Source organism: Delphinus delphis, chromosome 1 (assembly GCF_949987515.2).
Source record: "Delphinus delphis chromosome 1, mDelDel1.2, whole genome shotgun sequence".
NCBI classification, from domain to species: Eukaryota; Metazoa; Chordata; class Mammalia; order Artiodactyla; family Delphinidae; genus Delphinus; species Delphinus delphis.
In genome coordinates, this window is record NC_082683.1 from 131260680 (window position 1) to 131287895 (window position 27216).

Below are 27216 nucleotides of genomic sequence, written 5' to 3' on the forward strand. Positions count from 1 at the left end.
TTGAAAAACCTTCTTCACTTGGCTTCCCAGGCACCAGTTTTCCTACTATTGATAACCACTCCTCGGTCTTTTTGTTGATTCTTCCTCATTGCCTAAATCACTGAACATTGAAGTACCCTCAAATAAGGTACTCATACTACTTCTAATCTCTGATTACACTCCCTTGGAGAGATCTTATCCCATTTCTTGCTTAAATATCATATGTTGACAGCTACCAAATTTATATGCCTAGCCCCACAATCTGCTGTGAACTCCAACTTGGCAGGTCCACTTACACGGCAAGTAATACCTCAAACTTAACCAGTTCACAACTTTCCTGTGAATCCAAAATTGACATCTCCACTTAGTATTTTTAGTAACTCTCAAATCAGGCCGGTCTAGAGGTCAACTCCTGGTCTCCTCCCCTGATCTTCTCCCATAAGACAGTTCCTCTGGTAATCTTCTCCATCTTAAGGAATGGCAATTCCACTCTTATAGATGCTTGGGGAAAAAACCTCAGTGTCATCCTAGACTTTTCTCTACCGTTCTCCACATGTAATCTATTGGCAATTCTATTTATTCCAGTTTCAAAATATGAACAAGATCTGGCTACTTCTCACTGGCTCACCACTATTTAATCTTACCTGGATTATTACAACAGCCTTCCTGATTCCTTATGTCTGTTCTCTACAAAACAGCCAAACTGATTGTTAAAAAATTTAAGTCATATTGTATCACTCCTTTGCTCAAAATCTTACAATGGCTCCCAACTCCCAGGAAAAACAAAAATCCTTACAATGGTAAACGTGCTCTATTGAAACAGCTCTTCTTCACTGCTCTGAAATTATCTACTACTCCCCACCTAGACCACTGTAGTACAGCAACGCTGGCCTTCTTTCTGTTCCTGGAACACTAATCGCATTCTTACTTCAAGACCTTTGAACTGTTTACTACACCTGGAATACTCTTTTCCTACATTTAAATATGGTATACATCTTCATCTCCTTCTAGTCTTTGCTCTAATTCAGCTACTCAGTAAGGCATTGTCACCACCAATTGAAAATTACAACTCCCTACTCTAGCACCCCCATCCCACTTTCCTGCTTAGTTTTTCCCCAAAGCACTTGTCACCTTCATATATATGTATTTTTTTTTGTCTGCTCCAGCACATAATATTCTAAGTCTCCTAAGAGGGCCAGAACTTCTTACAGTTTTGTTCTGAGTTTATCTCCAGTATGTAGAACTGTGACTGCACATACTAAGTATCTGCTGAATAAATGAACAAAGGAGTGTCTCACTCCTTCTGCCTCATATAAAATAAGGGAATTAAGTCATTTTTTGTAGCTAATCAAAGTGACAGTTATATAAAAGTCAGATTTAAATTAAATCTGGAATGGTACTGAAGTGAGTTACAGAACTTTTAATCTTTTTATTGTGAAATAAACAAGTTCCCTGGTGATGCTGCTCTTTTGGTCTAGGTAGCATACTTTAAGAACTTACTTTGAGGGTCATCCTATGAACTACAATATGCATCCTTTCAGTCTAACATTAATTAGTTCTTTTGCCACCTTCCTTGACAAAACAAGGACTTGAGAACATTTTAATTACATTTATACTTCTGACTTATGCTATTATTGTCAAGTACTTAATTCTATGTGTGTATTAAGTCCAACAAGACATCATTGCTTTATACAGTCGACATGCATTTAGATTTACTGCATATTTACCATTTCTATTGCTTACCATTCCTTTCTGCATGTCTTGCCTTTGTCTTCATTTTCTGCATTTTTTTCCTTCTGCCTTAAGAATTACCTTTAAAATTTTCTTTAGTGTAAGTCTGCTGGTGGCAAAATCTTCATTTTCATTCATCTAAAAATGTCTTTATTTTACCTTTGTCTTGAAAGATTTTCATTGGATATGGAATTTTAGATTGGCAGGTATTGTCCTTCACACACTGAAGATCTGGCTCCACTATCTTTTGATTTCTGCTGCTTCACTGAGAAGTTGGCTGTCAGTCTAATTACTCATCCTTTGAAGACAGTTTTTCTCTGCCTTCCTTTAAGAATCCCCCATTGTATTTTATTTTCAGCAGTTTTACTATGATGTGTCCCACCACCAGCAGGGGTCACAGGATCAGGCGCAGTTAGTTTTAATCTAGCAGCTAGTTAGCTTTATAGAAGGATATAAGATAGGATATTCAGCGTGCACAGCATCTTCACACTCATCAGGAGGCCAAGCAAGTATTCACATGCACAGCTTCTTAGATCAAACCACACAGAGTGAGCACAGCTGCCAAGGACAGCTGAAGTGCAGGTGGTTCACCTCAATACAGAGGTGTGCCTTGGTTTCCTGCCAGTCTTGTATCGCTCTCATTGCATAGATGTAAGGCCAACATGTCAACTCACAATTCTCTCAGTCCAGAGGCAATACAGATGAGGGTTCATAATAAATTTAAGAGATAACTAGCTCTTAGCACATAACATTCCTTATTTGTCTTAATTTATTTCCACAGAAGAGTGCTATGAGAAGGCAGACCCAAGGTCTGATTTTCAGCAGGCCTAGGTCTGTTCAGGGTCCAGATCTGATATTAAATCTGTACTCACAATGTAGGTTTCAAGTCATTTATTCTCTGGGGTATGAAGGCTTATTGAATCTCTGCCTTACTGTCTTTCATCAATTTTGTAAAGCTTTCAACAATAATGATTTCTAATATCTGCTTTGGCTGTATTATTTCTCTCCCCTCCTTTTAGGTCTCCTATTGAATATGTTCAACTTTCTTACTTCAACCTCTATCTCCTTTCTCTTTTTTTTTCATCTCTCCATCTCTTCATTTTTTGTCTCTCCATGCTTCCTTCTGTATATTTTCTTCTAACTTTCCTAAAAGTTCATTAATTCTCTTTTCAACTGTGTCTTATCTTCCATTCAACCCATCCACTAAGTTCTTAATTTTGGTAATTATATTTTTTTAGTTCTAGAATTTTCATTTTAAAAATACTTTTAGTGGCTTCCCTGGTGGCACAGTGGTTGAGAGTCCCCCTGTTGATGCAGGGGACACAGGTTTGTGCCCCGGTCTGGTAAGATCCCACATGCCGTGGAGCGCTGGGCCCGTGAGCCATGGCCGCTGAGCCTGCGCGTCCAGAGCCTGTGCTCCGCAATGGGAGAGGCCACAACAGTGAGAGGCCCGCATACCGCAAAAAAAAAAAAAAAAAAAAAAAAAAACCTTTTAATTTCCCAATTGAAATTTTCAACCTTGTCTTTCATCTTGTCAGCATGGTTATTTTCAGGCTATGTGTTATAATATACAGAGCTGCTGTGATTTTGTTTCTATTGTTCAATGCTTATACTAAATTTATTCATGTCGTCTTGGCTTTTCCTGTGTCTCTTTATTTTTTGTTGTGTCCTAGTTATATTTGCAATTTTGAAAAACATAAAATTCTGAGATGATCTTCTTTAGAAGGTTTTCTTGCAGAGAGGATTTAATTTTGCATTTGTTAACACTAGCAATCTAAGATCACCTCAGTTTACTCAGGATTGATATGATCTGAAGTTGAGTTGCAAAATCACTGGGGGCTTATCCTCTACTGCTTTACCCTAGACTAGAGCCCTTTGGGGACCTAAACCAAGGTAAGTTCACCCAAATGGTGGTGAGCACTAGACTGCATTCCCTGTGCCCCCATGAAGCTACCATAAGTGCTCAGCCATTCTACCAAAATCGGCAAATGCTCCCAGGGGAAAAGAATACTCAAAAGCCAGGCTCACATTCCTAGACTGGTAATTCTTTTCTATCTTGTTTACTTTCCAATGACTTAAAACAGGTTTTGGTTTTTAAAATATATATATTGAATACTTGAATACTCTAACTTTTCCACTTCTACTTAGCGGGAGGGTTGGTCCAAATCACCTAGTCTGCCATTGCCAAAACTGAAGTTGAGTAATAGAACTGTAAACAAGATAGCTTAAATATACCTAATTAAACAGATGTCTTAAAGTAACCATCAAGTAGAATTTTTTGGTGTCAAAACTAAAACCAAGTCAGTACCTAAAAAGCTATTTTTAAAAAGATGACATTAATGCATGACTAATGTTTACAAAATCAAGACAATAAAAACGATTATTTCTTCATATAACTTATGAGAAAGCCTGCACTTTAAAATGTATAAATAAATGACAAGTTTGAGGAAACTGTTTTTTTGGGCAACCTAGAAGTGCAACTTGCTTGTTAACTGAATGTGTTTAAATATTCGTGTATAAATGTATTTTGTAGAGAGAAATTCTACCCTGAAATAGTATTTAATTAGGTATACATACAGGCCACTCTCCTTTCCCTACATCAAATTTTTTCCTTCTAATACAATACCAGGTTCAGCTGAATGTTTACTAAGCCTATATTGCATGTGACTAATAAGGAAAATGAGACACAGTGTGTTTTCTGGAGAAATTTCCAGTCCTATAGGAGAAGAGATAGAGACAATGTGATAATGCTGTAACAGAGGTATGCACATGATGCTATGGGCACACAGGGGACATCATGTCAGCATGAAGTGACATTCCAATTACTGTTCCATTTGTGACATTTCAATTACTACTTTCTAAAATGCCTGTTTCCTTTGGTGATGCAATACTAAGCAAAAAAGAAAATGTATATAACATACCAATTTATATTTTAAACTTAAAAAAACTTACCTGTGTATACATAAACATAATGCATTATATGAGACACCAAGGTGAAAAAACTGATATAAAAACTCACCCCATCTGGCAGTGCCCTCCAGCACACAGCACTAACGAACTCATTTGTATCATCTTCTTTTCGGTCTTTGTCCAGAACACTTTTGACCGTATCAAACTTAAAAGTTAGCAAAGTCTTAGAAAGTCCTTTATAGTACAGGTAAAGAGAGTTGTTCTCACTTCCTGAAAAATATTTAAAAATAATTTTTTTAGAGTGGGAGAACTTAGAATTAGGATATCACATTCATAAGGTAACTATCACTCAATGTTTAAGTTCAAAGACTAATAATAATCTTTTATGTAAAATATGAAAGACCAGAGCACAGGATTTCTTGGGAATCATATGAGAAAAGGATTCACAGAAAAAAACTTATACTTTCCTAACCTAAAGAAATAACCCACTGTCAAATGATATAACAATACTGATACAAAAATCATTTTAGCAGAGGTCTAGAGAAGAACCAGAAGTGTGTTATTATAGCATGATCTTGAATTACATTTATAAAGATTTTTATCTAGAGGGGAAGAAGAAAGTTATAGCACTTAAAAAGGCAGATTTTAATAATCTACAAAACTTATTTCCCATTCCCCAATAAAAGTTGAGTAGTCTAGAAACCTATATTTTTGAGCAGTCTATCAAAGTAAGAGATTTGCTTTGACAGGGTTTAGGTTCATATACATGTAGAGACAGTCAACTTTACTGAATAAAAGGCCAAGTCACTTGAAAGTACTGACGAAAGTTCATATATTCAGGCATCAGATGTATTAAAGCATTTGAACAGTACCAAATTTGACTTTTCTACTGCTAATTTAAATTTGTATAAATTATCAACAATGAAAGTCCTAGAAAAACAGATCAAGACTACCCAAACAGCCTGTTTATTGAAGGGAACATTATATAGGGGAAAATGAACATCAAGCTTTAGAAGACAAATGTCTCCAAAATTAAGATATCAGCAGAAACGAATATTTTCTGTCTTCTACATAACATCTATAGAAATTATATTTTACCGGAGAACAACTACAAAACGTATTTAACAATCTTATGCTATTTCATGTGGTCAGGGCTTGTGCTCAGCGAAGGAGAGAAGGACTAATGCTTCTTCTAATCTGAGGAAAATTCAACATGCTATCTTCTGAATGTATAGATCATTTCCTGAATTGGTATGTAGTCTATTCCATTGAATGCAATTTCAGTGACAGATATCTATTTAAAAGTTCCAGGAAACGACAGTTTCACTTACCACAAGCTATATAATCTCCATTGGAAGCGAGGCCTACAAAGTTTTTTTCATTGATATGACCCTTGAAGGAACGTAGACAGTATGGCTTCCCTACATTCCACAGCTTTAGCTGGCTGTCTGTTGAACTGAGATAAACACAAAAAGTTAGAACAACTTTAAGATCTCATTACATGAAACCCATCACTACTAATTAGAGGCAATCCGGTTTGGTGGTTGAGAATGCAGACTCTGGAGCTAGACTGTCTGAGTCAGAATGGTCAATATGCCATTAGTTTGCTTTTGACCTTAGGAAAGTTATACAACCTCTTTGGCCTCAATTTTTTCATCAGTTAAATGTGAAATATAATGATTCCTATCTTATAGAATTAGATGAATTCTATAAGATACTGCAAAAATTAAATTAATTCATTCTAAATGCTTTCAATAGTACCTGGGCATGTAGGAAGTAACAAATATTAGCCATCATACCATCACCATCAAACAACAACAGAGCTCTACTGGCAGCTGTGCTTAATTTCAGTTGTTCCAGTTGATTTGATTTACTTTTCAACTGTTGAATTATATTAGTATACTGAATATAAACTATTGATATTTTCACAGCTTAGTTGTACCTACAGGGGTGGAATACTATGAATGGTTGAATGGTCTATATAGTTTATCTTAATAAAATAATACGCAAATGCAGCTATTAATCAAAAAATAATTGAAAAAATCAAAATCAAAAAAATATAAAATAAAAATCAAAAAATATAAAAATCACTGCTAATCCTATCACACAAAGACAGTCTTAGGATTTGAATAAAATATCAAGTTTTGGTTTTCTTCTGACTTTTTGTTACAAAAATTGGATCATAACAACACATATTATTTTGTAAAGTGCTTCTTGCTTGTTCAACAATTTGTTTTACATTGTTTATGTAAAATAAATATGTTTCCATATCTTTATTAATGACTACACAATAAATCATCTTTTCTCTTGCTCTAACATTCACAAAATAGGGCACCATGCTAAATGTTTTACATAGATTATTTTACTCGGAGATTCACAACATAAGTAGTAGTATTAGCTCCATTTCAGAGGTGAGGAAACAGATTTAGAAGGTTAAGGATATTTTCAAGGTACCACAGCTAGTAACTAGTAGAGCCAAGATTGAAATTGTCTTATCTCAGAGGCTACACTCCAAACACTTCTCTATTGCTTCTCATCATTTTTCAACATAACATCTATTCTTAGACATTTATGGGGTTTTTTTGTTTTTTGTTTTGGCCACGCCACGTGGCTTGTGGGATCTTAGTTCCCCAACCTGGGATTGAACCCAGGCCCCAGCAGTAGAAGCGCAGAGTGCTAACCACTGGACTGCCAGGGAATTTCTGACATTTATGTTGTTTTAAATTTGTTTTTTGCTCAACAATATTGCATTGAAAATCCCTTTATATGTATGTGTGTGTGTGTGTGTGTGTGTGTGTGTGTGTCACAGCCCAAGAATTCAGAGGCTGCAGCAATATGTATATAGTTTAATATTACTTTTTAATATTTCCAAACATACTTGTGGGTAAATGTCTTACATACTTCTAACACAAATATGTCCAAGAGGAAAATCATCATGATTTATAAAAACTAAGAAGGAAAAAAGACTGGTGAATATACAAACCACAAATCTGTATTAAAAAGGTCAACTATGATTTCCAATTTATACAATTAAGTATACATATACTTCAACTAGTTGAAGTCAAACTAATTGATTCAACACTGATAAGTCTGAAATTTAAGAAAAATACTTTTAACATATAATCATTCATATTTGAATCTGAATAAAATTTTAATTTACTGCCCATTATTACTCCTAAAGATGGGATACTTTTTGACTGGTTACCACTTAACTTAGATTTGTGAACTAATTTCCTCTATTAACTCCTCTTAGAAAGCTCAGCTCTCACTTTCTTTTTTTCCCTTTTTGTAACTCAATTCAAATTACCTTGTTAAATCAACTCAAATTACCAAGTTCTTATCTAGAGCAACCAGTATGGAGGCAGATGTGGTGGGAGATCCCAAGTATAAGGCACTGGCATTAATAATCTCCTAAGAGATATTAGAAACTATGTGAAAGAAAGAAAACAATGTACAATTAGGCTTGAGAAGAAATAATATGTATGAAAAAAAGGAGACTGAGAATGGGTATTTACTAGAATAATACAAAATAAAGAGAACAATGATATGGATAACAGAAAGAAGGGACTGTCTCAGTAGAAAAGCTTACTTAACAGTATTTTAGCAACTGAGCTTTATTTACCTGGTTGACATCTTGTTTCCTTCAACAAAACAAAAGACAACTAAAAGCTTATTTTATGATTCTCTAGTTCAGAAGGCTTCTCAAAGGATATTTGTCAGGTGTAAGCAGTCACATTTAGAAAGTTCTCTTCAAAACATATTTAAAACTCACCACGAAATCATTGGGAGATCAAATAACATGGAATCATGAAAGTCAACCAAATATTGTTGAAAACCAAAAATGATACTACTATACTGCAATATAGATCAATATATAATAACATATTAGTGGTCTTAAATAAATAAAACACTTCTCATTCTACTGCATCAACTATATTGCTTCTCTCTTTTTAAGGAGCAGGGGCTGAAATCCAATCTGAAGTTCAAATGTTTAAGGGGGTAACATTAAAAAATAGTATCATCTGGATTTTATTCACAAATAACATATAAAAGTGAGCAACACAGACTAGAATATATATGTATTTTAATTAGACAAGTTATAAAAATCTACTATTTAAGAAAAAGTGCATATACCACAGTGTTATTCTTCACAAAACCCACAGTGACATTACAAACTGGTAAATGATGGCATGTTAAATAAGCTCAACTTCTGAAAAGGGTAATACTCACGCAGAGACAATTTCCTCACCACTCACAAACTTTGCATAAGAGACTGCTTTTCGGTGTCCTTTGAATACCATGATTGGCTGTTTAGTGTTACGAAGATCATAGTAGTGAACACAGTGATCTAAAATAAAACAAAACAAAAAGAGAAAAATGTAGTAAATGAAGAAATGGAAGGCAAAGCTTATTTTAACTGGTTTGGGTGTTTTTCATCAAATGTTTAAGAAACAATATCCCACCTATAACAGTCGGAAAACTAAGAGCAATGACTCATTTTCAAAGATAAGAAGATACAGCAGGTTTTCTGTTTTGAATCTAGGAGACTATGGTTGTATAAAAAAGTGTATATACATATGCCAAAGTCAGTCTGAAAGGGAGTTCCACTGATATTTCTTGAGATCCTGGCTCTAGAAACAGTATTAAGGATTCAAAATAACTGGAAAATTTTTAACGTATCCTTACATTTTCATGGCTTTATAAAAGTAATGTAAACATTTTGAGTTTCTGGTTAAACAAAATGAAATATAATTTTATTCCCCACATTTGCTTTTTAAAATACACTTTCTTGAGACACATTTTACATATAATAAAAATCTACTCACTGTAAGTACATAATTCAATGATTTTTAGTAACGTTACCCAGTGCTGCAACCAACACCATAAATCAGCTTTAGAACATTTTCTTCATCCCAATAAGATCCCTCGTGCACATTTACCACCCACCACCTAGGCAACCACTGTATTTTACCTCTATACGTTTGCCTTTTCTGAACACTTTATATAAATGAAATCATACAATATGTGACTTTTATGTATGGATGGCTTCTTACACTTTACATGATGTTTTTGCAGTCCATCCATGTTTTAACATGTGTCAGCAGTTTATTATTTTCTATTGCTGAACAGTATCCATTGCATGGATATACCACATCTTGTCTGTCCACTCACCAGTTTATGGATATTTGTTTCCATTTTTTGGTTATTGTGAATAATGCTGCTATAAACAATCGCATTCAAATCTTTGCATGGACATTTATTTAGGTTTCAGGTAGATATCTGAAAAGTGTAATTACTGTGTCACGTGATAATTCTGTGTTTAACTTTTTAAGAAACTGGTCACTGTACCATTTCACATTCCCACCAGCAATACATGATGGTTTCAATTCCTTTACTTGAGTTCTTAGAAAATTTTGGCAACACATCCGAAATGTGTTTTGCAAATATTTTCAACCTTTCTGTTGCTTATCTTTTTAGATAAGTACAGAAGTTTTGAACTTTGATAAGGTCCAATTTATCTTTTTTTCTTTCATAGAACACACTCTTGGTGTTGCAAATACAAAAACTGACTAATCCAAGGTCTTAAAGATTTTTCTATTTTTTTTCTAACAGCTTTATTGTTTTGGTTCTTACGCTTAAGTCTGTGATCAATTTTAAGTTAATTTCTGTGTGTATGGTGTGAAATAAAGGTCTTAGGTCATCTTTTTGCACGTGGATGGATATGAATCCAGTTGTCCCAGTATCATTTGAGAACAGACTTTTTCCCCAATGAACCGCTTTGGCACCTCTGTTGAAAATGAATGGACTATAAATAAGGATTTTCTTTTGGATTCTTAATTCTAATCAACTGATCCACAGATGTCTACTCTTCTGCCAGTACAACAATGCCTTAATAACTACAGCTTTGTAATTTTGAAATTGGGAAGAAAAAGTCCTCCAAATTTTTCTTTTTCCTCAAAATTGTTTTGCTCTTGTTTGCCCCAACTGGTATCACAGACTTTGATAGTTGTGACACTACATCTGATTGTTTTAACAATACCCTGGGTACAGGTCTTTTCCCATGGAGACTCTGAATCAGGTCAAACGGAAACAACATCTTGCAAATGGAGCTTTTTCTTTTCTAGTGAGTTGTAAGTCAGGTCAAATAGTGAAAGTGATCTGGAAATGGGGATTTTTGAGAAGCTCCGAAACCAGTTTTTACCCCAGTGGTGACAACAAGGCTGCTGGTTTTCAAAGCTTCCATAACTATAATGTTGGTTCATTTTTATAAATTTGCCAGTATTTTTGTTGCTTATATGGAAAAGTATTCCCACATTGCAGTTTATGTTTATTATTGTAATTGCATTAAGTGATCACCTCAAATGACAGCATTCAGCTTATCCTGTGGAAGTACAAATGTATAGCTGTAATCTGTTCGGCATGTGTTAGAGTAAAAATGGAAGAAAAAAATCCTCCTTCATCCGCTGTGCTCATGTTAAATTTATCAGTAAAAGACAGTAAACTTCTCTCTTGCAGTAAATAATTCAAAATTGAAAAACATTTTAGTAAAATAAGTCTTTAATTTTTCAAGTTATCTGAAAATAATGATACTATAAAATAGCATACTACAGTATAATGATGTACTACCTCATTCTCAGGCTAATAAAAAAACAAAAGGGGATGTAATATGTAAAAGATATAGGGGTATAAGTAAAGGTTAAATTATGTCATTGTGTATTGCAAAAAGATTTTGCAGTAGCTGGAATGAGAAAAGTAGTGTGGAGACCGAGTAAGAAATGCAGGTGTTTCTGTAGACATGGCAGCCTGAAAAGAAACTGTACCGCAGTACTCAGAACCAGCTTACCATGTGCGATTTATTTTCAGCAAAATATATACTAGCTATCACATTACTGTTATTATGTCATCATGTTGGGTTTCTTTTCTTTTTTTGGTTTTATATTTTCACTGTATTTAGTTAGAATCTGACTTGACTTTATAGTTGCTTTAAGAGCTAGGAACACACAAAGGTGATCTTCAGTTGTACATTTGTGCATATACTTTAGCAATATTATGGTATAAATAATTTAGGTAAGTAGGTTAAGTCCTCAATAATTTTCTTTCCTTTATAAAAGGGAAGTCTTTCTGAAGTGTCACTATAATTCTAATAGTCTTAATAATTTGAAGATATAGTATATGATCCCATCTCTATTTTTCTTTTCTCCCTTTTTTACTTTGAAAAATTTCAAATCTGCAGAAAAGTTGAAAGAATAATACAATGAATACCTTTGTACCTTTCAATCTAGACTCACCAACTGTAAGCATTTTACAAAATTTGCTTTATTCTCCCTTCTAAAAACAAACAAGCACACGTACTTTTTTTTTCCCTTGAACCATCTGAAAGTAAGTTTTAAATATCAGGATACTTTACCCATAAAAATGTCAGCACCCACCTTCTAAAAAGAAGGAAACTCTTCAACAATATCATATGTCATACTCAAGAAATTAATACTGACATGAGAATATAACTTAATATGTATCCTGTATTCAAATATCCCAACTGCTTAAAAAATATCCTGAAAACTATTTAATTTTGTTAAAGGGTCACACACTATATTTAGTTTCTACGACTGTCATTTTATATATAACATTTTCATAATACTGTTATTTTTGAAGCATCTAGGCTACTTGTTTTGCAAAGTGTTCCACAAGTCTAAATTTGTCTGAATGTTTTCTCATTATTATGCTCTTATTACATAGCTTTGACAAGATTACTATAAAACTGATGGTCCTTCCTACTGCATCACATCAGGAGGCATATAATGTTTGTTCCATTGGTGGTCCTAAATTTGATTGCTTAGTTAAATGCCCCATGGCCTTGTCAATGTAAACAGAATCTGTTTCTTTTTCTTTAACTTTTTAATCAAACTATGCTACTTGTAAAACCATGGAGAGGAATACCAAGAAAGAACAATTTCCAGTACAATGAATAATTTTCCTATAGGGATACTAAAAAAAATAAACCAAAACAAAGCAAAACACCCAAACAAACACAGTTTCACCATTAATAAGGTAATCATTGCTGATATGCTAAAATAATAGGGTGGAAATAATTTGTCTGGAATAGATGTAGAAATATCTTATTGAACTTAATGTTTAATGAACAGTTCATTACCTTCTTCTAAAGTAAGAATAAACCAAGTATAACTGATAAGTCAAAGTTTTTAAATACAGTTTATGACACAGCCACCCTAGACTGTGTTCCAAAAAGCAAGAAGCCAATATGGCCAATCAGAGATCAAACTGAATTTTTAAAATCCTCGATACTATTTTCAGGTTTCCCAGATGCTTGAGAATTTATAAAAATTCTCAATGTTCCAGCTTTTGGATGTCATCAAGATAGGGTTGGGATGAGAAAGCAAGTTGGAGAAATCCTTAGAAAGCATTCCTTAGGCAGGGCAAATAACTTTAGTATTTAAAAACACACAGGTCGGGCTTCCCTGGTGGCGCAGTGGTTGAGAGTCCGCCTGCCGATGCAGGGGACACGGGTTCGTGCCCCGGTCCGGGAAGATGCCACATGCCGCGGAGCGGCTGGGCCCGTGAGCCATGGCCGCTGAGTCTGCGCGTCCGGAGCCTGTGCTCCGCAACGGGAGAGGCCACAGAAGTGAGAGGGCCGTGTACCGCACAAAAAAACACACAGGTTCACTGGTTACTGATATTTATCTCATATAGCTATCATTACTGTTCTTAAAAACAATAATTAAATCATTTTTACCTCCTTTAAGCCTTTGATGATATCCTAACATACCACCTCAGAGATCTGAAAGAAAGCTAATCTTTGGAAACAGAAAGATCAAGCAAGTATAAGTTAAATAATACAAATGCACATGGAATACTTTGGAAGCATTTGCTTTTAACACCAGCTCTGAATCTGGTTGTTAGATCTTTGTTCATCATTTGAGAAAGAATCAGAAACTGTCATTGCTTATTTTTTTACCGTATATAAAACCCTAGAAAGACATATTAACTTTAGCCCACTGTTATGTACGCTTTACTTTATGAGTCACCCCTCCTTACCAGTCTGCAAAAGATGCACAAGCAATTGTGATATTCTCCTAGTGTCACAGAAGTAGCAACTATCTATCTGTACATTAGAGATTAAGCCACAATCATCAAATCAGCAGCAGTTAAAAACAAACGAATAAGTTTTCCAGTTCTACACATAAGGTGCTTAGAAGTTAACACTCCATCCTAACAACAACTAAAAGGTAAACAGACTAAAAAATCAACAACTATTCTAGGATCCATAAGAGAGGTGAGGGCCAAGGTCAACCGCTGACACAAAGATTGGAAAGACAAAAGCAAATACAGGGAGTCATAGCTTATCAGAGCAGAGACTCGCAAGGAGAAATTGCCATGGGGAACCAGAATCTGGGTATAAAAATTTGAACTGTAACAGGTGAATTGCTGAAGGCTCAGCGTGGACAAGTCTAAGAGTTAAAAATTCCAGAAGGATCCAGTCATAGGAGTCCTCCATAATTTTGTCAGATTTATTTCTAGAAGCTTGATCAGGTTCTTAAAGGCAGAATACAGAGGATTTTTAGAGCAGTGAAAATACTCTATATGATACTATGATGATGAATACATTTGTCCAAATCCACAGAATGTACAACACCACAAGTGAACTGGTGATTATGATGTGTCAATGTATATTCATCAATTGTAACAAATGTACTACTCTGGAGGGAGATATTGATAATTGGGGGTTATGCATGGGTAGGGCAGGAGGCATAGGGGAACTCTCTGTTATCTCCCTCTCAATTTTGGTGTGAACCTAAAACTGTACTAAAAAAAAAAAAAAGTCTTTAAAAAGAAGTCTCAGTTATGTAACAATATATTTTCCCAAAATTAAAAACAAAAACTCAGTTAAGAAAAAGTAGCAGAAACATTTATAATATCCTCCCTGGCTTAACTTACTTAGAACTTCAGGATATAAAACTGATTTAAAGTAAGAGCTGCTCTGGTTAGAGCCCAGGGAGGAACAGGAGCCCTTTTCTAAGCCTCTTCTCTCCCTACATTTGGCTTTCCTTCCCCCCTGCCAACTCTTGAGAAATCTGAAGAGACAGAATTTGAAAATTAATAATTTTATTATTGATCACTATGAAAAAATGACTTCCTCTATTTTTTCCCAAATTTATCTCTATTTATGGTAGGGAGAGAGTATATTAATGAATTTTTAATGCTTAATTCCAAAGTTCATGGGCAAATAAATACTTTTACAAATCGCTACTATGACCACTCCCAAATCCAGTTCAAAATATCAATAACACCTATTTTTTTCAATATCTATTTGTGTATGTTCATGATTTGTTGGTTTTAATTATCTCTGATGGAAGAAAATGTGTTTCCCCTAAAAGAGTTTCTCTTGTGCTGTCTCTAAAACTAGACCGGCAACAGGGAAAATATTGTTTAAATCTTCATACTCACTAATATGACCCAGTACAATGTTCTATACATAGACATTAGTGGTTAAACAATGATATCATTGTAAGCTTTATCAGTTGGAAACGCAGAAAAATATGTATCACGTATAGAAAAGTCTTAATGTTTGTGTTTGTTATTTGAATTCATCTGAAAGTATACACAATGAATTACTTGTGGAATATATAGTTTTATTACCATACTGCTGTAGTAGGTTACAGATAAACATAAACCACACAATCTAAAATATTCACAGTGGCTTATAAAACATTAAATAAGCACAAAATGTGGGCAAAATTTCCTGGTTTCACAGTTTGCCTTCTTTAGAATCAGTCTCTACATAACAAAATGTGTGTTAATTACCAGGGAAATTTAAGGATCTGTTTTCCTCTTCTGCTTAGTAGGTGATATTTTTTAAACAATTAGATTTTTATAAAATTATTCAAACATCATAAATCTAAATTCAGAGGCAATGTCTTGCAAATCTAAATGGCTGTAGAAATATAAAATGGGCATGCCCACACTAGAAATAAAAGACTGAAATACATACTCAAAATGCAGTATAGAAAATTATTTCCTCAACGTAGTAGAAAATTATTTCCTAGTTTGCTAAGTTTATGTATAGCCAAACTAACCACCTGTAAAAATATGTGAATATTTACTTTGTGAGAATTAATTTGCTTCAGTCTTTACTGATCTGCTTTACTTCAATCTCTTTTCACAAAATGGTTGTCTAAATTAATGGTAGTAGGAAAGAACCAAAAGAAAAAAAAAAACTAAATAGTTTTTATACAGCATTTAGCTGAAAACCTTTAAAATTTTAATAAAATAACCCAATCAGGGGATTTGGTCTTTGAACTGGTAAATTTAATTTGTTTCAATTTACTGTGTTCAGATTAGTCAGATGTTTGGATTAACTCTCATCACCTTAGTTTTTACTTTTTATCCTGGCTTTTTCTATGGTTCTTCATTTCCTTGTTTCCTGCCTGCTATAGATTGAGTTCTTTTTAATACAGATTGAGTTTTCTCTCCTACTGTAGGTTTCGAAGTAGAGATTCTATTTCTATTCTTTAATGATTATGCTTAAAATTGTAGAATGAACGTATGACTTGAAGAACAAAGTTAATTAATATTGTTACACAGATTATACAAAAACCTTAGATTGTTTTCCATTTCATCAATACTCCTCCAAAACCTCGGTTACACTTTGTCCAGATTTTTACTTCCATCTTTTTAAAACATCCAAATTAGTCTCATTTTTCTATTATTGTTGTTGTTGTTTTATTCAGTCAATGCTAAGATTTACCCACATTTATGAATTTCTTTGCTCACAAGATTTCACTCCTTGTATTTTATTCAATTCTTGATGTAATTCTCTTCTTTTGTCTGTTTCTCTGTGGTGGGGGCAAGAAGAAGCATCCTATGCCATGAAGTCAGTGGTTAGAATTCTCAGGGGTCCAGCTCCTCTCTACCACTCAGAGCCCAGGCTAAGACAAAGTTTCTGGAGATTTCCCCATGTAGATACGCAGATAGGCAATTACAACACCCTAGGTACACACTTCCCAGGTCCACACCACCTGTTCCCTCCCCACTAACTCTTCAATATCCAGGTCTCTGGATTACTGAGGCCAGCAACTTTCCATCACCACCAGGCAACATAACTTCAGCTCACATGTTTACTTCTCTGGTTTTTCTATTCTGCTTTGTTTGTGACCCTTTGTGATTTCAATATTTTATAAGCTATGCATCTAAAATAATATTTTATATATTTTATCTAAAATAATGATTATGTAAAATAAATAAAATGTTTATTGGCAGAGGATTTTCAGTTTATCTAGTCTATCACACTGTTAGAACCAGAACTCCCTTTTGAGAATTTTATTACTTCAATTGGTATAACCATTTGTGGCAAGTTTCAAAATAAAAGACTGATTAACCCTTCACTACGTCAAGTAACTACTTATCTGGTGTATTTCACAGCTGTCCCTCCATTTCCAGAGGTACTTTCATCCAACCCAGGGTATTATTATTAATATAAAGTATATTTCTATATTAAGTGTCTTTCTATAGCAAGTGTCTTTCTATAGCAGTAATATAATAGGTAGACTCCATGCAAGTAAATGATTGAAAACTAATCTAAAATGGAGAATTTAAGTGCAAAAGATAATGTAGATTTGGGGTTCAGTCTATTTAATGACCTCCTTTATGCTTTTTTTAAAGTCATAATGAATCCTATTATCTCAATAATAACAGTTCATAAGAAAAAACAATTTGGTTTTTCTCTTTTACTAGACAGATTTGGTCCTTATGTTTTGCTAAATGCTATTAAAACAGAGACTTAGTATTTTAATTCAGTTATGTTCATCAGACAAAAACAGCTTTCTTACTATGACACATAAAGGGCCTTCATTATTTAGCCTACATCTGCATTTCCAAATTCTTGTTCCACCAATTCAGGAACCTGTAAATATTTTTAGCTTAGTTATTCTTGTCCCAGGAGAAGACAGAGGGGTACACATGAAAATGATATAAGGAGCAATTTCAGAATACAAATGCTTGGTCTCCTCTCTGAAGATTCTAATTCAGTAGGTCTATGATAGGGCCCAGACATGAATAATGTTTCAGCTTCTCAAAAAAGACTGATATGTCTCATAATGTAAAAACACTATTCTAATGCTATTTTTTTACAACACACTATAACTTATTTGCTTGTCTGCCTTATCTAACTGTAACATCTTGAGGGGTAGGATTATTTATTTTTGTATACATAGTAACAAATACAAAGTTATTTTAAAAATAAGTGTTTGTGAAGTTAATAAATCAATGATATAATTCTGAGGAAAAGAATTCCGTATCCTGATTAATGTGATAGAGGGGGTAATTTTTTTTTTCTAATGGCACATGGTCTAGTTCCTCTAATCACTATTTACTTTCCCTTTAGGGACTATAAGAAATCTTTAGATATATGTTACACATTGGATAAGCAGATCTGTAATTAAAGTGGAGACTACAAAGTTCATGTGCTTAGGCTGATCAGTATCATAACATTCTATTTGTGGATCCGGAGTGCAGCTAAGTATCACTTACCTGGTGGTCTCACAAGATGTTTCAACCCAGAATGACAACAGCTTCCTAATACTAACACACCCCTACTATGTGTCTTCTAATATACTTTTATTCAGAGTTCAGTATTCTAGAGTTATACAAAATCAAGTGGCTGCTTTTGTTTCTATTTTCTGCAATTTATATCTGGAATAGAACCATCTTTTTGTATCCATGCATCCATCCTCCACCTAACCATCTGTCCATCCATCCATGCAGGTAGGGTTATTAACATCTTAAACTTATCACAGTTCCAGAGCTAATTAAACCACAGTTTTTGGTTGCTTGAAAAATCTTTGTTTTTATTTGTAAAAAAAGATTTTTTGGCTGGATACAGAATTAGGGGTTAAAAAAACTTTTTAGCACTTTAAATGTGTGGTGGGTCCATTGGTTTTTGGTCTGTATAGTTTATAATGAGAAGGTTGCTATAACTTTTATCTTTCACAGTATATTTCTCTGTCTTCAAGATTTTTCTTTGTTTTGGACATTTTGACTATGATATACCTAGGTATTTTTGGTCTGTTTGTTTTTATTGTGTTTGAGGTTCTGTGAACTTCTGGTATCTAAGGTTGGTTACCTTTCACCCATCTTGAAAAATTCTTGATCTTTATCTCTTCAAATATTTCTTCTTTCCTTTTCTTTCCTTCTGCTTTTACAACTCCAATTACAAGTATGTTTGACTGTCTGACATTGTCCAGCAACTCTTTGCTACTGTGTTCTGTCTTTCCCTCCCGCTCTTTTCTTTGTGTTTCACTCTGGATAATTTCTATTGACCTATCTTCAAGTTCATCTAGTTTTTTCTTAGTTTGTATCCAATCTGCTGATAAGCACATCAAAGAAGTCTTTGTTTCCGACATTAAGATTTGTATTTCTAGTATTCCCATTTCACTTTTAAAAAATACTTTGCATTTCTCAGGTGAAATTCTTCATCTTTTCAAGCACATTGTTTATCTTTCCCACTGGATCCTTTAACATGTAATCATTTATTTTAAAATTTCTGTCTCATACCCCAACATCTGCGTTATCTATAAAACGAATGAGTCCTTTGAGTCTTGACAACAGGATGCTTATTCTTACTTATTTGTATACCACATACTTTTAAATTAAAGGTAAGAGATCATACATAGAACAGTAGACTCTGAGGTAAACAGTATTTCTGCCTGGAAATGAGGACCTCTTTTTCTGTCAGGCAATTAGTGTGATGGAATCAACTATCCTAGTCAGTGGTTGAGCTGAGTTTTGGTTTTGGTTGTTAAGCTCACTGTTGTTAAGTGCATCACAGGCTTCAAATTTTTCCAGCAATGAGCTGTCATCACTTTGTGCTTAGTGTGGTCCTGGGGCAAGAGAAACTCTTCTCAGTATTCCTGCTCTACTGTTACTTTTCAACAATTCCTGCATGTCTGAGCCTAGGAGAGGGTCTTTCTCCATGTTACTGCCTCTCCCCTGGTGGTAGAGGACTCTTTCTTGTTTTTCTGGTGATAGGATTCTGTTTGGAGAGGGGTTCTCAGTTCTTCTGTTCCATCATGAGTCCTAGGAAGGGTGCAAATGCCTGAGTTTCTGGTATGGGGCTTCTTAAGCATTCCAACCCCTCACCATCATGGCAGGCAAATTCTACACAGCATCTGAGGCAGGTCTTAGACAAGAGAGAGTTTTCATGCCACTCAATCAGTAGTAGTAGATCTCTGCTTTGTATGATGCAGGATCCTGAGCCCAAGAAGTTTTCCTGCTTCTCTCCTAAGAGCTTAAAGCTTCTGCTCGATATGAGAAGAGGGTCTGGAGAAAAAGGTGATATTTTGTGCTGGTCTTTCATCAAGAACCCATCACTTCATGAACTTCTGACTGTCACTGATGCAGGTTACTGTCTTGCCTCATTTATTTTGTGAGCAGCCAGTGGAGGGCCATGGAGAAAAGCTTATGAGTAAGTGTGCATTCCTCTTTTGTTCTGGACTTCTAATTATTCTACACTGCTATGCCAGCCCACACTTGGCCTTTAAGAATGCGTTAACATTTTAGCTCATTTCTTCTTACCAGCTTCTATGGTGGCTACTTCTTCCTCTTGTGGTCTGCAAATGTTCGTATGTCCTATCTTTCCTTGGAGGGGCTTGGCATTCCTTGGAATTCAGTTACCCTGCCTTGTGACTTCAGCTCTCTGACAGGCAGGGGCCAAGAAAAGTTATAATTTTGTAGCTCATATAGTTTTTCTGTTTTTAAGATGAGGGTAGCATTTCTCATGGAAGAGAAAAAGAAGGAAAGAGAAAAAGAAGTAAGGGGAGTTGAGAGAAAGCACTAGAGAACATGAGCAAGCAAGAGTCAGCGCATGTACAGGCAAGGAAAAAAGTTTCTGAGATTCTGAACTTCTTTCTACAACCACAGATGGTTCTACAATAGTTTAGAGAGTTCAGGTTTTCAGATTCATGCATGAATTTATGAAAAAATCCACATCTTACTAAAACTCCTTGATTTATATCATAAAAGTACATATTTCTTTACAATTAAAATATTTAATTTTTTATTTAATGTTGTGCAATAACTCATTTAAAGACTAATCTAACAATTAAAGCATTTAGCACCTGATTTTTGACTAGTAATAGCCACTCATTGATTCTCTGCCACCTACAATGATCTATCTATATCTGTCCCAAAATTAACTAACCAAGTAGACTTCTAATTTTTTTCTAAAAGAATACTAAAAAACTATACCCTCATAAATTTTTAAATCAATGGCTAAAATTTTTCATCATTTGCCATTTATAACATATTTAAATGACATTTTAAAATATGAATTAAGTATATCTAATGAAATCTAAACATCACAGTAATTTGATGTCAAACATCATCCACTAAAAAATATACAGAAACAAGATATTCTTTAAGAGTGGAAAACTTCACATAATCTTTTCCTTGAATTTGTATTTTTGTTCCCCTTGCAAAATAAAATGTATCCCATAGATTTTATACTGTCTTTTTTTTTTTTTTTTTTTTTTTTGCGGTACGCGGGCCTCTCACTGTTGTGGCCTCTCCCGTTGCGGAGCACAGGCTCCAGACGCGCAGGCTCAGCGGCCATGGCTCACAGGCCCAGCTGCTCCGCGGCATGTGGGATCTTCCCAGACCGGGGCACGAACCTGTGTCCCCTGCATCGGCAGGTGGACTCTCAACCACTGCGCCACCAGGGAAGCCCTATACTGTCTTTTTAGGCTAAGTCTTGTTTAGCATTCTCTCTTCTTTGAAAAAAGGATGTATATAATACAAACATTAATTTAATTTTCTGTGACCAAAATGCTCTAATTGTAAGATATTTTCTCCATTTGAGTTACTATTAAAATTATCAGTATACAATTGATAAAAAACAACAAATCTTGATAATTATTAAACAAAAGTAATATTTTATTAGAAATACAGGTTGTGGCACACCCTCTCTCTCTGCCTTTTGTACTGACTGTGTTCTGGTAACTACAAATGAATATTACCTACTCTTAGAATTCCATTCTTATTGTTCAGCATTAATTCTATTCCTATAGTTCATTTATATATTTATACAGATACAGTCATAGAAATGTAAAATTTCCTCACTAATGTCATTCAATTTTTTAAATCCCAAGTTTGTGCCAAAATTCACACAGCCACTTATTATCAAAAATATTTTTAATGATCTGACATCTTTATTGGACCAGTCTTTAATTTTTTATTGAATACAAAGAACTGGAACCATCTACCTTGCTACCTAGTAATGAAGAGTATTTTAAAATCAGAATTTTTGCAAAGTACTAAAACGGGTTTACCAACATCAAATCAAATGTGCAGAAGAAACACAATCCCTTATCCCAAGCACTTGGGGCAGATAAGTTTCATAATTCTGAATTTTTCAGACTTTGAAAGGAAATATGCTTCATATTATGCAACACTCCAAGTAAGGTCTATGTCCACACTCTGTAATCAAATACATTAATATTTCTACTGGAAAACTTATGAACAATTACATGAAGTAGGATATATAAAGATAAGTAGCTCTGCTCTATATCTAATCATGCCATCAAATGAAAGTGAGTTTTTGGAATTCAGAGTTTTCTAGATTTTCAAATCGCAGATAATGGACTATGGACCAGTATTAATTACACCTGTTTATTTGTCCAACTGAAGTAAGAAGATCTACGTTCAATATTTGGTGCTAATGGCTTCTTTGCTTTGCTCCCATGGAGCTTGAGAATAAGGAACAATGCAAACGTTTTTTGACAATACTCAGAAGAAGAAAAAAGTCCTTTAAAGAAAAAAAAAAACTTCACCCACCTTCACTCTCTTACTCAACAAATACCTAAAGTAAAAGAACTCAAAGTACAAAATATATTTTTTCTAATGCCATGTTTCTTAATAGAAATACCTGTAAGGCAAAGAATGACAGCAAGTTACTCTAGTAACATTTAGAAGAAACATCCCTTTGTCAGATAATCCTGAGGGTTTTACAACCTGGTAAAATGTACGATGTTAAGGTTCATGATAATGAGAAATATGTTTTTCTCTTGTAAAACAGAAAAAAGCTATTATAAAAGTTGAAATATGGGGACTTCCTGGCGGTCCAGTGGTTAAGACTTCACCTTCTGGGGACTTCCCTGGTGGCGCCTGCCAATGTAGGGGACACAGGTTTGAACCCTGGTCTAGGAAGATCCCACATGCTGCAGAGCAACTAAGCCCGTGCTCCACAACTACTGAAGCTTGTGCTCCAGAGCCTGCATGCCACAAATACTGAGCCCAAGTGCCACAACTACTGAAGCCCGCGCTCCTAGAGCCTGTGCTCCACAACAAGAGAAGCCACCAAAATGAGAAGCCTGTACACTGCAACGAAGAGTAGGCCCTGCTCCCCGCAGCTAGAGAAAGTCCACGCACAGCAATGAAGACCCAATGCAGCCTAATTAATTAATTAATTTAAAAAATTAAAAGACTTCACCTTCCAATGCAGGGGGTGCCGGTTCGATCCCTGGTCGAGGAGCTAAGACCCCCACATGCCTCGTGGCCAAAAAAGCAAAACAAAAAACAAGAAGCAATACTGGAACAAATTCAATAAAGACTTTAAAAATGGTCCACATCGGGGCTTCCCTGGTGGCGCAGTGGTTGAGAATCCACCTGCCGATGCAGGGGACACGGGTTCGTGTCCCGGTTCGGGAAGATCCCACATGCCGCGGAGCGGCTGGGCCCGTGAGCCATGGCCGCTGAGCCTGCGCGTCCGGAGCCTGTGCTTTGCAACGGGAGAGGCCACAACAGTGGGAGGCCCGCGTACCGCAAAAAAAAAAAAAAAAAAAAAAAAAAAAAAAAATGGTCCACATCAAAAAAAAAAAAAAAAACTTAAAAAAAAATAGTTGAAGTGGAAAAGGAGAATTGGAATGATACCTCAGGCTTCACTATCAGGCATATCAACTTACGTATGAAATTTGAGGACCTAAAAGTTGATGTTCTTAAATCTGTAAGTTTCTACACAAACCCTAAATGCTTTTAGTGCTCCATCAGGGTTTTCTTACTCCAGTTTGGAGACCTTTGCTTCAGATTACATGTCAAGTATTTAAGCATGTACTTCTATATGTGAAGATTTTATAAAGCATGTGCCTAAAGGTAGCAGAGTATTTTTACATAGATTTTTTTTCCTGTGCTTTCAGACAAGTGGAATCCAGTGAATGTGATATAGTTGGCTAAAGTACACTGATACTCTATAAGTGATGATTTTTTATAAACAGAAGATGATTAGAGCCTTGATAATTATGTAGAGAAATAGCCTTTATTCATTCAATATCATAAAATTTCCCAGAACAGTGTACTAATTAGCCATTGCCACAAAATTGCTGTGTAACAAATTATTCTAAATTTTAGTAGCTTAGAACAGTCATTTGTTTTCACAGATCTGAGGGACAGCTTAGGGTTGGCTGATTTTAGTAGAGCTTATTTGTCTGGAGGTTGGATGATTTGGCTGGGGCAAGTCAGTACCACCCCAAGTGGCTTTCTTCCTCCCCCTGGGACCAGTAGCTAGCTTGAGTATGTTCTCTTCATGGTGATGGCAGAGGGGGAAGAGTAAGCAAGCCCAACTGTGAAAGCATATTTCAAACTTCTGGTCAATTTCACACCTAACCATCACTTGGGCCAAAGCAAGTCACATGGCCAAGTCCAGAGTCAGGGTGGAGTTGTTTCCCACAGTGGGAAAGCACTGTTTAGTGTCAAAGTACATAAATACAGGGAAGGATAAAGAACTGAAACCAAAAATGCAATTTAATATAAATATTAAAATCTGAAACAAATCTTTCAGCATCTTATAATAGCTTAATATTGATTAATAGAGACCAATTAAATTGGCTCTTGGCTCTGTTGTTAAAGTAAAATTTGTAGAGTCTAAAACACAGTTTATATAGCTTAAGATGAATTCAGAACCACTAGAGGAAGAAGTGACTCTTAAAATACTAAGAGGTGCAAGCACTGAATTTTCACCTTAGACGGTCACAGAAAGATGAAATGATTATCACTAAACAGAAAGAAAGCTAGCTTAGATAGGATTTCGAGCTTTTGGTTTGTAATACTCACATGCAATCTATATGTTCTATTTTAAACTAAGATCTCTAGGGGGATAAAGAATAGTCACATTTTATTTAATTCAATTAAGCCCTTTAAGATAATATTTTAACCATGGTCTCTGTCTAGTGATATCTAACTCAGACACGAGTACCTAAATTTTATATTTTCTGGAGCAGCCCTTTACAATATAGCCTATTCTCCAATCCTCATTCTAATTCTCCCACTAAAGAAATAATCTATAAATTACATGATTCATCACTCTACTACTGTGTTAAGTATCAATATATTAAAAAAAAACTAACCTTGCAAACAAAATGTGAAAACACCAAATAAATATTTAAATTCAGAAAAAATGATTTCAATTTTTTAACATAGGTTTTTCAAAAATATTTAAAGTATTTCATATGACAGATTTACAATGATCTAAAACAGTAAGCCACATTTAGAAGTCAATTTTTTAAAACCTCTATGAGGAAAAACACATTTTCTGGAACGCTTTAAGTAAATCACGTATATCAGGATGTAAAAACCTTCTCTTATTGAGTGAATATCTGAATAAACAATGACAATCTTATCTATTCTGGCATTAAGCTTATTCTAAAAATTCCCTTAAACATAACCCATCCTAGCTGTCTGTAGGTGCTTGCAGAAAGGAACATAAATGATGTAGCTGAAACTGAAGTGTTAGTGGCTTACTGGGAAGAGAAACAACAAAAATTGATGAAGTCTCAATCTTTTATTAAAAAAAAAAGAAAAGAAAGACTACCATGTATTTTTATTCACTTAAACCATTTTCACTTATAACTGCCAAAAGCTCAATTATAAGAAGTTTCTGTTGTAATATCTTAAAAGTATTTAATGATATATTTTATGAATTTTCTATATGCTAAATTTTTAGCATTTGTTTAAATTAGTCTACATCTTTTCCATCTTTTTAAAAAAATTTCTTTCTGATTTGGAAAGTAGCCTGCATATAGACAGTTTATAAACATGTGAAAAGTTTCAACATCTTTGTAACTACTACAGTGATTACAACTACAATATTAAAGCCTCCTGTACATCACATTTTTTTTTTCCTCCTTCTGAGAGGTAACTGCTATATTTGAAGTTAGAACAATTATTTCCTTTTTTTTTTTTTTAGTGGTTTGACCACATATTCCTATGGTCAATGTACATATTCCTAAACACTGTAGTTTGTTTTACATGCTCATGAATAGAATTGTACTGTGCATTTTTCTGTGACTTTCATTCAACATTTATTATGCTTGTTACTCATCCACATCAGTTCATGGAGCTGCAGTTCATTCATTTTCACTGTTGAATGTTCTACAGTGTGAATATGCAACTACATACATTATTTAAATACATGTTTCTCTAGGGCAAGGTTTCTCAAACTTTAGAATTACCTGGGGAGCCTGTTAAAAAACAGGTTCCTGGGGTCCACCTTCAGAAATTCTGATTCAGTAGGTCTTGGTCAGGGTGTTAGAATTTGCATTTCTTACAAGCTCCTAGGTGATGCTGATGCTGTGCAGAATACGCTTTGAAGAGCAAAGCTGTAGGATGTATTTATCATTTCCTTATTTATTTGAAAGAGTTCTTCATGTAATATAGATATGAAGAATTCTGTCATTTATATGTGTTCTACATATTTTCTCCCAATTAATGACTTTTTAAGAAATTATTTTCCAGGTATTATTTGGTAAATAGACGTTTTTAATTTTACTGTAGCCAAATTTATCTACCTTTTATTTATGGCTTATACTTTTTGTATCTTAAAGCCGTCCCTATTACAAGATCATGAAGATATTCTCTCTTAACTCATTTTCTAAATACTTTATATTTTGCTATTCACATCTAGGTTGTGTGGTGACCTGGAATCGACTGTGTATTGTATGGCGCATGAATTACAACATCATTTTCCCACACCAATTGTCCAACTATGAAAATTCCATATTTTCCAAACTCCTATGCAATATGATCTTTGCCAGGTATCAAACATCCATGCATTTGTAAGTCTATTTTTGGTTCTGTTCCACTAGTCTATCTATTCCTGTGCCAAAATAAAACTGTTTTCATTTATCTTTCCTTATCCTTGTTTTAAATGTGTCTCTTGTAAAGAGTATATTATTGCATTTTGAACATTTTAACTAGTCTGTTAATCTGCACCTTTAACTTGCAGCTGTTAAGTCGTTTCCATTTACAATAATTAGATACATCTGAATTTCTATCAGCTTACTTTCTGTTTTTTAGCTATCCCAAATATTCTATGCTTCTCCCCCTTTCCATTCTCATTTCCTTTAGGATTAGCCAAATATTCTACTCCTCCCCCCCGACCCCAGTAATAATTTGAATTTTGTGCTTTGCTTCTATTATTTTAATGATCTTTCTAGAAAGCGTATCATGTATTTTGTACTTTCCCGTGTTTGTAGTGACTGCTCAATATTAGTTTCAAAAAATGAATGATCATGTCTATCATATTAGTAACAACTG

The 27216-nt window shown here is 34.6% G+C and overlaps 1 protein-coding gene across 3 annotated transcripts in view; it reads right to left on the reverse strand.

The window, feature by feature from the left end:
* COP1 (COP1 E3 ubiquitin ligase) overlaps positions 1–27216 on the reverse strand; it is a 272563-nt gene that overhangs the window by 57537 nt on the left and 187810 nt on the right. For all 3 annotated transcript variants that reach the window (XM_060034406.1, XM_060034397.1, XM_060034388.1), the window contains 3 exons: positions 8851–8968; positions 5952–6076; positions 4730–4890 (listed from right to left, as the gene is read on the reverse strand). In XM_060034406.1, coding sequence (XP_059890389.1) covers positions 4730–4890; positions 5952–6076; positions 8851–8968 — 404 coding nt within the window. The remainder of the gene's footprint in view (positions 1–4729; positions 4891–5951; positions 6077–8850; positions 8969–27216) is intronic.